This window comes from Schistocerca americana, chromosome X, assembly GCF_021461395.2.
Source record: "Schistocerca americana isolate TAMUIC-IGC-003095 chromosome X, iqSchAmer2.1, whole genome shotgun sequence".
Lineage (NCBI taxonomy): Eukaryota > Metazoa > Arthropoda > Insecta > Orthoptera > Acrididae > Schistocerca > Schistocerca americana.
The window spans coordinates 343,322,723-343,336,899 of record NC_060130.1 but is presented as its reverse complement, the minus strand read 5'-3'; the positions used below and the strand labels follow the sequence as shown (position 1 = coordinate 343,336,899).

Genomic DNA, 14,177 nt, shown 5'->3' with positions numbered 1-14,177 from the left:
ATTTTAGGCTGGCTTCTCAGTTAGAAATAAAAAAAATTTGTTTCACTGTTTTTGGAAAGTCAACCCCTATGAAGGTGAAGTGGGGATGAAAGCTTTTATGGAAACACTTCATTGTGCAAGCATTTCTGAAGCTACACCTATGAAATTTTGTATTTGGTTTCTCTGTTAGAAATAAAACATTTGCATGTCACTGTTTTTGGAAATTCAAATCCTACGAGGGGGGGGGGGGGGGGGGGCTGAAATAGGGGGTGAAACATTTTGTGAAAATATTTCATTTCAAAAGCATTTTTAAAGCTAATTCTTTGAAAATTGGTATTTGGCTTCCTGGTTAGAGATGAAAAAATATGTGTTTCACTGTTTTTGGAAATTCAACCCCTGATGGCATGAAATAGGGTCAGATTGATTCCCCAGCCGAAGCCACTGAGGATAGAAACTTCAAGTCTGGTGAAGGTTTGGATCTTATATTATATGCATTGTTTAAGAACTGATTGTCCAAAATACCTCCTAGGGGGTGAAAGGCTTTTTGAAAGTATGTAACTATTAAGGGAATTTGGAAGCTAAAACTACAAAAGCTGGTATTTGGTTTCACAGCCAGAAAATAAAAAGCATGAGTTTCAGCATTTTTGGAAATTCAACAACTAAAAGGGTAAAACAGTGGGAAAGTTTTTTTGAAAATAATTAATTACTAAAGAACTACAAAAGGATTTTTAAGACTACATCTATGACAATTCGTATTTGACTCCTCGGTTAGAAATAAAAAAGTAGGTGTTTCAGTATTTACGGATATTCAACCCCTAAGGAAGTGCAATGGGGATGAAAAATTTTGAGAACATATTTCATTACATTAAAAAAAATTAAAGCTAAATTTATGGAAATTGGTATTTCACTTCTCAGTTAGATATAAAGAAATATTTGTGAGGGAATAAAAGTTGCTATGGAAATATCAACACAAGAATCCGAAAGGCATGACTATCAAGAACTTTGGACTCCAGCTACAAGAACTGCTTTTTTGTTGTCAGAAGCACATTCAGCAAAGGCCATGCTTATATGGTCTTAATTAGCATGGAAAGCTTAGAAGCTTTCGCAATTTGTGAACAACATGAAAATTTGATTAAATAGAAACAAAAAAATCTCTGCAGGCCACACAGTCTATGTGAGTGAAGCAGTGGGTGCTAAGCTAGTCTTTCCTTATATACAGGATGTAGATGGTGTTATTATTAACTACTTTGTGTTGTTGTGCTAAATGCTAATCATTTGCACATCCAAGAATGTAGTACACTTCATAACAATTTGAAGGTTTTTGTGTGCTGTCTTCATGGTGTTGCAATTTTAATGGCCAGTAGCGTAATTTCATTTCATCTTTTTAATCATAAACTGATCAGTGATCTGCTGTCTTTCAGGAAAAGCCCACCTGATGCCAGTACAACTGATATTCAATTATAATCAAATTTTGGGTGAGTTCTTTGATATTAAAAGGCCCACCAGATGACAGCACAGCTGATATTCAGTTATAAAATTTTGGATCAGTTGTGTGACATGGAACAGTTAATACTCAAATCCACTGAAGCAAGTACGTGGTTCAGTCTCAGACTTACAAAATGTAAGGTTCATGTATGGCAACATGATGCAGTCTGTTTTCTTCCTAAATGCTGTATATTTATGACATGCCTTCCAGTGTAACAAAACTTTCAGAATAAAAACGTTGTTTTATTTTGTATTCTGAGTTTGAAGCGGAACTATTCATTTCATGTGAGGACTAAATTTTTGTTTTATTTTCTATTTTGAGCAATTCATTCAGAATTTTAACTGGTGAGAATAGAAAGCAAAAAGTTCTTTAATTTGTGCTGTGAGATGGTATGAAAGAAAATGCTGCACCATTATATATATGATATGATATAATACTCTAAATCTTCACTGGAAAATGTGATAGAGAGAACTCCAAAAGGAGGCTCTCACCAATAACTAACTGCATAAACATAACTGTGATATAGATATGTATGGCACATGTGACAGTGTGGGTGAGAATTTCTGCTTTTGAATAGTATTTGGACACTTCAGGCAAGAATTCCTGCTTTTGTATAATGTTTGGATTTTAATACCCATAGTGACCAACTTAAGTATTCACCAGTCTGTTGTAGTTCCCCTTCTCCCAGTTCAAAGTAGCAGTTACACAACAATGAATTGTAACAACTGTATAATTAAATCTAATGTGACATATATCCATAGATTATTGCCATTAAAATGATATTGCTTAACATGTTGACTGCCATAAGTCTGCCAGTGGACAAGACACCATGTGTTCGCCACTGACCATGAGCTCCACTCCATTTAGTTAAGTACCCTGTATATCTTTGGATGAGATGTTTTACAGTACAACCACAGTCATATGCAGCTTTTACAGTACAACCACAGCCATATGCAGCTTATTGATGAAACATGTACTGTGGATCAACATGGCTTGTAGATCCAATGTGGGGTTGGTGAGATATAATCAGTCTAGTCTTTGTTGCAGTTGGGGCTTCTTACTGTTATACTTGCTGTAGATCTCTTGTCTCAGTATGCATTAATTCTCATTTCTTAATTGTGTTGTCACTAGTGTCCAAGAAATCAGATATAATATATTGTTCAACATTTTTAATTTAGTGTTTTATAGCTCTACCTTCAACAACGTTTTTATTATTGATTATTATGAAATTTCAATATCAGTTTACACCCATTGTAAAGTTGACGGCTAATTTATTTTTTACTATGAAGGCTGAGATTTACTTTACTGTATAATAAAGCATAAGTGGTCTTAGCTCAAACAGATCCCTTACTGTCTACCAGTGAGGTGTCACAAAATTATAAATATCAAAAAATGATTGGTTTCATGATGAATTACTTAGGATGTTGTAAGAATCAGATTTTCATTTTGAAGAAGCTGTGACTGTGGGCATAACTGATAGCAATGGAAGTTATGATGACAATGAACATGTTTGTGATGATGATGGCAGTGGTAAGAAGTTTAGTTGCCATTTTGCAGATGTTAATAAAAATAGGTATGTAATGTATCCAACAACTGAAGATTATTAGAGGACAAATGCTTTGTTCAAGAACAACATTTTGCCCAAAATAAAGAGGAAATCTTGCTTTTAGTTACTCATTCATTGTATTCAGTTTGCAGAGGATGAGTAAATGTTGTGTCCAAAATTTTGGCAGAAAGAATTGTGGTTTGGTTGGTTTGGGGGATTAAAGGGACCAGACTGCTATGGTCATCGGTCCCTTGGTCCCTTTTTCCAAAGACAAAGAACACCCACAGAGAGAGAGAGAAAAAAAAAAAAAAAAAAAAAAACAAACGAGGAACAGAAGAGATCACAGACGATACAGAACAAGAGAAACTGAGACAAAGACAAGAAAAAACGAACTAAAACCACACAGAGTGTGACGGTGGTTGGCCGACCATAGAAATAAAAAAGGAAAAGCCAACCACTTAGAAACACATTAAAAAAAATCAGTTGAAAATCATAGGCCAAAGGCCAGAATCAACACAAAACAATAAAATAAAACAGAAACACTCAGATTAAATGATAAAATCCCCCTGCCCGAATAAAACGTAAAACTAAGTCAGCCATAGTGGAGTCGTCTGTTAAAAGGGCAGGGAGCGTATCAGGCAGCGCAGATGTCTGCCTGACCACAGCTAAAAGGGGGCAGGCCAACAGAATGTGGGCCACTGTCAAAGTCGCCCCGCAGCGACATACAGGAGGGTCCTCCCGGCGCAGTAAATAACTGTGTGTTAGCCGGGAGTGGCCAATGCGGAGCCGACAAAGAACGATGGAGTCCCTGCGGTTGGCTCGCATGGATGACCGCTACACAGTCGTCGTCTCCTTAATGGCACGGAGTTTATTGGGTGTAATCCGATCGCGCCATTCAGCGTCCCAAAGCGCAAAAACTTTTCGGCGGAGGACTGCCCGCAAATCAGTCTCTGGGAGGCCAACATCCAGAGATGGTTTACACGTGGCCTCTTTCGCTAGGCGGTCAACATGTTCATTGCCCGGGATACCGACATGACCGGGGGTCCACACAAAGACCACAGAGCGGCCGCAACGCGCAAGAGTATGCAGGGACTCATGGATAGCCATCACCAGACGAGAACGAGGAAAACACTGGTCGAGAGCTCTTAAACCGCTCAGGGAATCGCTACAGATCACGAAGGACTCACCTGAGCAGGAGCGGATATACTCCAGGGCTCGAAAGATGGCGACTAGCTCAGCAGGGTAAACGCTGCAGCCAGCCGCCAAGGACCGTTGTTCGGAATGGTCCCCTAGAGTTAGCGCATACCCGACACGACCAGCAACCATCGAACCGTCGGTGTAAACAATTCCAGAGCCCTGATACGTGGCAAGGATGGAATAGAAGCGGCGGCGGAAGGCCTCTGGAGGGACCGAGTCCTTCGAGCCCTGTGCCAAGTCGAGCCGAAGGCAAGGGCGAGGAACATACCACGGGGGTGTACGCAGAGGCGCCTGGAAAGGAGGCGGAACAGGGAAAAACCCAAGCCTGCAGAGAAGCTCCTTGACGCGTACGGTGATCGGACAACCCGACCGGGGCCGACGGTCCGGCAGATGGACGACCGACTGCGGGAACAGGACACGGTAATTTGGATGCCCGGGCAAACTAAAAACACGGGCAGCATAAGCAGCCAGTAATTGTTGGCGTCGTATCCGCAGTGGAGGTACACCTGCCTCCACTAGTACGCTGTCCACAGGGCTGGTGCGGAAAGCACCAGTGGCAAGGCATATCCCGCTGTGGAGAATCGGGTCCAGCACCCGTAACACAGATGGGGATGCTGAGCCATAAGCCAGGCTCCCATAATCCAGACGGGACTGGATTAATGCCTGGTAGAGCCGCAACAGGGTAGAGCGGGCCATTGCCGGGAGTCCTGATGCCCCAGGGAGATGGGCATCTACTCCTTGGCATACGTGGGGAGTGAACGGCGCAGGCATCAGTAGAGCGATCCCTGTGTTGTCAGGGGGCTACAACCAAGAGGGTACATCGCGGCCCCACCACAACGGACTGGCTACCGTGCTGGATGTTAGGTGACATGTGATCCATGGTCGCCGTCAGTGCAGAAAATGGCCCTGCACAGTGCTTGGCAGAAAGTGCACGCAGGAGCGCATCCATGCCCAAGCGATGGAGAGCGGGCAAGACTGCAATGCAACGACGAATAAGATGGTGAAAGTTCACAACACAACACGGACACAATGCACCAAGTAAGGCGCCTTCCCCAATCGGCTCGCTCTTCGGAAAATTTTGAGATATGGAGGTCAAACCCGACAGGGGACCATCACATAAGGCCGAAACGGTTGAGACTCCTTGTAGTCGCCTCTTACGACAGGCAGGAATACCGCGGGCCTATTCTTACCCCCAAACCCGCAGGGGGGAAAGAATTGTGCTGCAGCTTATGTATCATTTTTATAGAGGGCCAAAAAGTTGTTACACATTATTCAACACCAGTTCCTCTTGCAAAACAACTCCTTGAATAAGATATGGTGGTGGTGGTGGTTAGTGTTTAACGTCCCGTCGACAACGAGGTCATTAGAGACGGAGCGCAAGCTCGGGTTAGGGAAGGATTGGGAAGGAAATCGGCCGTGCCCTTTCAAAGGAACCATCCCGGCATTTGCCTGAAACGATTTAGGGAAATCACGGAAAACCTAAATCAGGATGGCCGGAGACGGGATTGAACCGTCGTCCTCCCGAATGCGAGTCCAGTGTGCTAACCACTGCGCCACCTCGCTCGGTTTGAATAAGAGACAAATTTGGTGGGGACACTGAGAAAGAACAGAAGGCATCTATTACCAGTTATGAAACATACCATAAAAATGGTTAAGTAGTAGGTAAACTGTCATCTGAAAGCATTGTAGTTGCAAAATAGAAGAGAGGAAGAGACATGGTCTTTCTTTCAACAAAACACTTGTTAGATACAGTTCCATCAGGCTAAGACCAGTATGGAAATGAAAAATTAAAACCAGAAGTCATCATTGAACATAACAAAGGGTAGACATTTCAGATCAAATAGCTAATTACTTCTCATACTTGCATAAAACAATTGATGGTACCATAAAATTCTATTTGATTCCTCTTTAACACCTCAGTGGTGAATACATCAAAACTGAATAGGAAACTAACTGGAAACATAATAAAAATAAACAGAGCAAGGTGGTGCAGTCATTAGCACATTGGACTCACATTCGGGAGGACAACAGTTCAATCCCACATCCAGCCATCCTGATTTAGGTTTTCCATGATTTCCCTAAATCACTCCAGGCAAATGCCGGGATAGTTCCTTTGAAAGGTCACGGCCAACTTCCTTCCCCATCGTTACCTAATTTGATGAGACAGATGACCTCGCTGTCTGGTGTCCTCTCCCAAACAACCAAACCCAATAAAAATTAACAAATTCATATATCAATAATACATTTACTTGGAATGTAAGCTGAGCAAGAATTTTTGCAAAGCTCTACAAGCCAACAAAGGTTACTGCACGATAATGGTCTGGTATAAGGAAATATAAAGTGCCACTGTCTGACAGTTCCACAAGAAAAGGATAACAGAAACAGAAAAATGTGAAAGAAATTGGAGGAGTGTTTATTTGAACATTTATGAAACTTACAGAGCATCTGAAGTTTTGAAACCAATGGGAAGGTAGTCACGCTCTGTGAAACCTGCAACAAATGGCTCTGTCTACCTTGTTATTCATAGATACACTGATTGTTATGTACCTTCATCTTCAATCCTGTGCACCTACCCAGTAATTTGTATACCATACTGTATACATGGTTCAGTTTCCTTTGGTTTATAGTTTAGCTATTGATTACAACTAGTTTTTGATTATAATTCTCATTATGCTATAGCTAACCTGCAGCAGCCAGCAGCCTCGTGGTGTGCTGAGTTAACATGTCACACATGTCTGCAGGCACACTTCTAGATTTAAAAAAAAAAATATTGATCTATAAGGAACATGTTTTACATAAGGCTGGAATAAAATAACTTTTTTATATTATTTCCAAATTTTTGTATCAATGTGAACTGGCCTTGCTGCATTGACCTGCCAGTGAAGCATCCATTACTATGCGTACATCAGCAAACATGTTAATGTGTACTCTTACAATCTTGTATGTTCTGAAAGGCTTGCATGCTTATGTTACATTAGCACATAGCATACCACTATAGCATCTCACACTACATATTTTAACATGACATAAGCAGCTGAAAGAAAGTGTAGCACCATCCTTATCACTTCCATTGTGATTCTTTTTCCCACTCCAGAAACCACTTTTACAAAACTCTCTCAACAAGGAAATTGCTATGTACAGCCACCTGCGTATCATGAGGTGACAAAGCTGCATCCTCAGTGCAATTCAATAGAGTGCTGTGTGGATCCAGTAATGGCTTGTTTACACCATTCAAACCATTAACGTACCTTTAAGGATGATTTTAAGCTTAAGGCTGTGTGCAAATTGTTACTTTACAGAAAAAAAGTTGACAGAATGGAAAGTTGCCTGCTGTATTGATGTACACTAAAAGAACGTTATTGGAACATTCAGTCACTATTCTAACACACAGAGCATGGAAGTTATGCCTCATACGATTACAATACATTACATTATCTACCATATTGCACAGGTCCTTGTTAATCAGTTGCACAATTTCAGCATGGGGGAAGGTTCATCAGTTAATCCAACATCATTGAATTCCTTCAAGCGGTCCTTCAATTAAGAATTCAAAATTTATAAAAGTTGTGCTACTACATTAGTATCTTGTTTAGGAAAGGGTACAGTACTCAGTACCAGCAGCTTTGGTTATTAAAAGTTCTTTTTCACCAACTAACATACGTTAAATAACAAATAATTTCCTCAACTGCATGTCTGAATCAATTTTGGTTAGTCGTGGTGACCAGAGACCCTTTCAGGGATGATATTATGTTTGGCTCAACTGTTCCTGAGCTACACTATGTGATCAAAAGTGTCTGGACACCTGGCTGAAAATGACTTACAAGTTGGTTGCACCCTCCATCAGTAATGCTGGAATTCAATACAGTGTTTGCCCACCCATAGCCTTGACAACAGCTTCCACTCTCGCAGGCATATGTTCAATCAGGTGCTGGAAGGTTTCTTGGGGAATGGCTGCCCATTCTTCACGGAGTGCTGCACTGAGGGGAGGTATCAGTGTCAGTCGGTGAGGCCTGGCACAAAGTCGGTGTTCCAAAACATCCCAAAGGTGTCCTATAGGATTCAGGTCAGGGCTCTGTGCAGGCCAGTCCATTCCACGGATGATAGTGTCGTGTAACCACTCCTCCAAGTCCGTGCATTATGAACAGGTACTCGATAGTGTTGACAGATGCAACTGACATCCCTGAATTGCTCTTCAACAGTGGGAAGCAAGAACATGCTTAAAACATCAATGTAGGCCTGTGCTGTGATAGTGCCATGCAAAAAAACGAGGGGTGCAAGCCCCCTACATGGAAAATACAACCACACCATAACACCACCACCTCCTAATTTTACTGTTGGCACTACACACACTGGCAGATGATGTTCACCGGACATTCGCCATACCCACAGTCTGCCATCGGATTGCCACGTTGTGTACTGTGATTTGTCACTCCCCACAACATTTTTTCCACTGTTCAATCATCCAATGTTTACACTCCTTACACCAAGCGAGGCATTGTTTGGCGTTTACCAGCGTGATGTGTGGCTTATGAGCAGCCACTTGAGCATGAAATCCAAGTTTCCTCACCTCCCGCCAAACTGTCATAGTACTTGCACTGGATCCTGATGCAGTTTGGAATTCCTGTGTGACAGTCTGGATAGATGGCTGCCTATTACACATTACGACCCTCTTCAACTGTCGGCGGTCTCTGTCAGTTGACAGATGAGGTTGGCCTGTACACTTTTGTGCTGTACGTGTACATTCATGTTCCCACTTCATTATCACATCAGAAACAATGGACCTAAGAATGATTAGGAGTGTGGAACTGTCACATACAGATGTATGACACAAGTGACACCCAATCACCTGACCATGTTGGAATTCCGTGAGTTCCACAGAGTGGGCCATTCTGCTCTCTCACAATGTCTAATGACTACTGAGGTCACTGATATGGAGTACCTAGCAGCAGGTGGCAGCACAATGCACCTAATATAGGGGTGTCTGGATACCTTTGATCACATAGTGTATGTCACTGGTGGAAAATTTTTTTGCATTACTTAAGCTGCAAAAACAGCAGGATATATTACTATGCAGTGTACTATATGAAGCATTCCAAATGACAAAAGAGGTCTTGTTATTCAGTTGTGAGTATAAGAATGACATAAGTGCCTAAACTGGTCAGATTCAGTAATTTGCTTCACTAAATATGTGTATGGAAACTGTGTGTGTGTGTGTGTGTGTGTGTGTGTGTGTGTGTGTGTGTGTGTGTGTGTGTTTGCAACTAATAAGAAATGACAGAGTGGGACAGCAAACAAATTTATAATTCAGCCACAGAGGAAATCAACGTACATACTTGTTCAACATGTTTTTGAGTGTGTTGGCTAATGTGGGATAAAGATGTGCTTAAGAAGCTCCAGTGTGAAACATTTCAAGAAAGAACTTGTGAACTGTGGAAAGCCTTATTCTCAAAATTTCAAGAATCCGCACTCAAAGACAAGTAAAAAACCTGCAGCCTTCTCCAGTCACAGAGTTAGATTTAGGTGTTGTAGGTAAAGAAGAGTGGAATCTGGTATCTGTGAAAATAAGCTTGAAGCTGTCTTGATTCACTAACTTTAACTGTTGAGAGCCTCATGACTAAGGCAAAAACAGCAGCTGGATGGTTTTGAATGATTTATTTGCTTCAGTGCACAGTACAACATTTGTATCATAATTCTTGGATTTCTTGTCTTCAGCATAGACTGCAGATACTCTGTACTAAACTGGGTGTTTGAGGAGTTACAACACTCCATTGGGATACATATCTTCTATACATGTGCCATCTGGCCACATTTGCTACAAGTAGCATGACCTTCATATTTTAATGTGCATGGAAAAGTGCTTGGCATTTGGAGCATCTGAATGGATTCTGTACAAATTGGCAAATCATCAAGCAGATAATTCTAGTATAAATATGTTTAGGCAAGACTGACAAGTATCAAAATGAAGTCAGCAATCTCTTCACAGTTGCTATTCATCTGTCTTATGTTCTTTGTCTCAGTAGCATTTCAGTTCTCTTTATTTTTGTAGCTCTGACAGCACCATTCATCTGCCACCCACAGCAGTATTTAAATTGTATTTAACTCTGCAGCAATGGCATGGTTACCAAGCCTTTCAAACCAAATACTTGGCTACTTGTAACAAAGTTGCAGGTGCCATTTTAAACTTTCTTAACTTATTTCAAATTTCATGTCATTTAGTCTGTACCTTATCCTCTGTAGAACATGGGAAGGAGGGGGGGGGGGGGAGGGAGGGGTTAGGGTTGACATTATCAATGGTCACTGACTCCTTTTTACAATCTTGAGTATATCTTAACACAATTGCATCTTATTATTATGGCCTAACCCTTATTTCACTTGAGACTTTCTCAGGTGAATTATCCTCTTGGTTTTCCCATTAGGTGACATTATCAATCCACTTGAGTAACCTTGCAGCTGAGGTGTGTGTGTGTGTGCATCCACACTTGCATGTGTGGGTTATTTTGTATCTAAGTCTCATTGTTTGACAGAAAAACTGAAATATCTGAATATATCTCCAGACAGTTCAATGTCATAAATATTTTCACATTTAGCAGAAAAATGAAGAAACTGCAGACCTTTTGGTATAAAGTCTGCTATATCCTACATACTCTTTCATCATGGACCATTTTGTGAATAAAAGGAATTTGTAACAAACGATACTAAGGCAAGTCAGCTGAGCTCCAATGACCCAAGTACCACTCTTATATTATGTCAAACATTAACAATTCAAAAACTTTTTGACTTTTCAAATCTGGCAACCTTCTATCCAAAAACATATTGTTCCCTATATTTTAACCACTTTTACTACCATAAGCTTAAAAAATTTCAAAGTCATAATTTCTAAATATACAATTTTTTAGTGTCAAAAACTATATTACCTCACTTTTGTGTTGTTTGTACTATAGGTTCACAATAAAGTACTTAAATTCAATGCTTACCAAAAAAAGTTGTCAACTGCCACGCCTTTTTGTAAGGAATCGCTAACTTTTTTTCATTAACTGCCTATGATGTACTGTTCCCTACAGCTTTGCCTCAAGTGGTAGGAGTGTTTTATTGGAACAAGGCATCAAATGATGATGAGATATGTTAAAAAGCATTGCAGTGAATTATTTGATTTAGTTGAGCCATCATGTCTGGTGTTGCTAGGTGTCTGAAATGTTTCCTAATAGACACTTGTGCAGATAGTTTGTTTCTTGAAAGTCAGTGTGTTGAATTACTTTGCTCTGGCAATTCCATTTGAGCTTAATTTGATCCCATTTGCTTGTCATGCATAACAGGTTCTGCCCTGTTAGATGTAGTACACTACTGTGAACCTATCCTGTGACACATTAAGGTTAAATTATTTTGTTTACATTTTTGTGGTTGTTGGGTGTAACAGGTTCTACCCTGCAGGATGAAGTGAATTATTGTTAAACTGTTCTGTGGCACATTAAGAGATTTTTGTGTATTTGTTGCTGCACCATGTAAAAGTTCTGCCTTGCTCGCAGTAGTAATTAATTTTATGACTGTTGAGTGGCACATTTAGAGCTAAGCCTTACAGCAAGAACATTTAGTTATTTCTGAATTATGACAATTGTTGAGTAAATAACAGTTGTACAGAACTAACCACATATAGTAACTGCATGAATGATGTTATTATTATATATTAATATTACTGCTCATGGTGGCTCAGCTGGATTAACAAAAAATTTTTGTCAGAAAAAACGGCAGCTATTGCTTAAGCCATTAAGGAAAACATTTTGCTACTGCTGATTCGTGTTATTGATTTATTGTTTAAATATTTATCTTATGTAGTCTGAAGGTAGGTTAAGAGATTCAAATTTTATTAACTGAACTTAAATTCTGTTGTGGGTAAGGTTAACTGCATGCATGGATTAATGTACAACTGTTTCTTAAAAAGCTCCTTTAGAGTGAAGCATAATTTACAAGTATTTGGTATATTTACTTGTTGTTAACTGAACTGATTAAGAGTTCAGTTGAGAAAGATTGTTGTACTACCTGATCTACACTCCTGGAAATTGAAATAAGAACACCGTGAATTCATTGTCCCTTGGAAGGGGAAACTTTATTGACACATTCCTGGGGCCAGATACATCACATGATCACACTGACAGAACCACAGGCACATAGACACAGGCAACAGAGCATGCACAATGTCGGCACTAGTACAGTGTATATCCACCTTTCGCAGCAATGCAGGCTGCTATTCTCCCATGGAGAGGATCGTAGAGATGCTGGATGTAGTCCTGTGGAATGGCTTGCCATGCCATTTCCACCTGGCGCCTCAGTTGGACCAGCGTTCGTGCTGGACGTGCAGACCGCGTGAGACGACGCTTCATCCAGTCCCAAACATGCTCAATGGGGGACAGATCCGGAGATCTTGCTGGCCAGGGTAGTTGACTTACACCTTCTAGAGCACGTTGGGTGGCACGGGATACATGCGGACGGGCATTGTCCTGTTGGAACAGCAAGTTCCGTTCGATGACGGTTTGGATGTACCGTGCACTATTCAGTGTCCCCTCGACGATCACCAGTGGTGTACGGCCAGTGTAGGAGATCGCTCCCCACACCATGATGCCGGGTGTTGGCCCTGTGTGCCTCGGTCGTATGCAGTCCTGATTGTGGCGCTCACCTGCACGGCGCCAAACACGCATGTGACCATCATTGGCACCAAGGCAGAAGCGACTCTCATCGCTGAAGACGACATGTCTCCATTCGTCCCTCCATTCACGCCTGTCGCAACACCACTGGAGGCGGGCTGCACGATGTTGGGGCGTGAGCGGAAGACGGCCTAACGGTGTGCGGGACCGTAGCCCAGCTTCATGGAGACGGTTGCGAATGGTCCTCGCCGATACCCCAGGAGCAACAGTGTCCCTAATTTGCTGGGAAGTGGCGGTGCGGTCCCCTACGGCACTGCGTAGGATCCTACGGTCTTGGCGTGCATCCGTGCGTCGCTGCGGTCCGGTCCCAGGTCGACGGGCACGTGCACCTTCCGCCGACCACTGGCGACAACATCGATGTACTGTGGAGACCTCACGCCCCATGTGTTGAGCAATTCGGCGGTACGTCCACCCGGCCTCCCGCATGCCCACTATACGCCCTCGCTCAAAGTCCGTCAACTGCACATATGGTTCACGTCCATGCTGTCGCGGCATGCTACCAGTGTTAAAGACTGCGATGGAGCTCCGTATGCCACGGCAAACTGACTGACACTGACGGCGGCGGTGCACAAATGCTGCGCAGCTAGCGCCATTCGACGGCCAACACCACGGTTCCTGGTGTGTCCGCTGTGCCGTGCGTGTGATCATTGCTTGTACAGCCCTCTCGCAGTGTCCAGAGCAAGTATGGTGGGTCTGACACACCGGTGTCAATGTGTTCTTTTTTCCATTTCCAGGAGTGTATTTTGAATTATTTATATATTTGTTTAATGTGTTAATATTGTTTAACATTATTAAGTGTGTATTTTAAGGATTTTCAAATGCTCAGTACAATGGAGTGTAAGCCTGTTGTGAATAAATTTTGTCACTTGCAATTATTGTTCATGTCAAAACATCCAGCATGCTCTGCACTTTCACTTTGCGACTCGCCATCACAGCAGAGATACAACATCTTCTTAGTGTTGTTGCAATTCAGATGAAAACCTTTCCTACTGAATCCTACACAAGCACTCAAGGTGAAAGTGTAGAATCCTGATGATTTCAAGCCCTCCAACATACCTTAGGTCCACATCTTAAAGTATGATCAAAGATGTCTCTAGAACACACACCTTTAATGGCTAGCATTTTCTGCACAACATAGAGGGAGCTACATGACTGGGAATGTGCAATGTAACTTGGCATAAGAATGCTCACAGCCAGCAGAACAATTCACATCCCACATAAGGGTGTCACTAAAGTCTCATTACACGGATGTTTTACATGTTTTATGCAAAGT

General features: G+C 41.8%; 1 protein-coding gene across 1 annotated transcript in view; it reads left to right on the top strand.

Annotated features, from left to right (window-relative positions):
* The window catches only part of LOC124556764 (DNA damage-regulated autophagy modulator protein 2-like), a 204,691-nt gene extending 202,968 nt beyond the window's left edge, over positions 1–1,723 (top strand). Inside the window, exon 7 of the mRNA XM_047130773.1 lies at positions 1,401–1,723. Within this exon, the coding sequence (XP_046986729.1) occupies positions 1,401–1,443 (43 nt within the window). The 3' untranslated portion in view covers positions 1,444–1,723. The remainder of the gene's footprint in view (positions 1–1,400) is intronic.
* Positions 1,724–14,177: the final 12,454 nt, after the last annotated feature.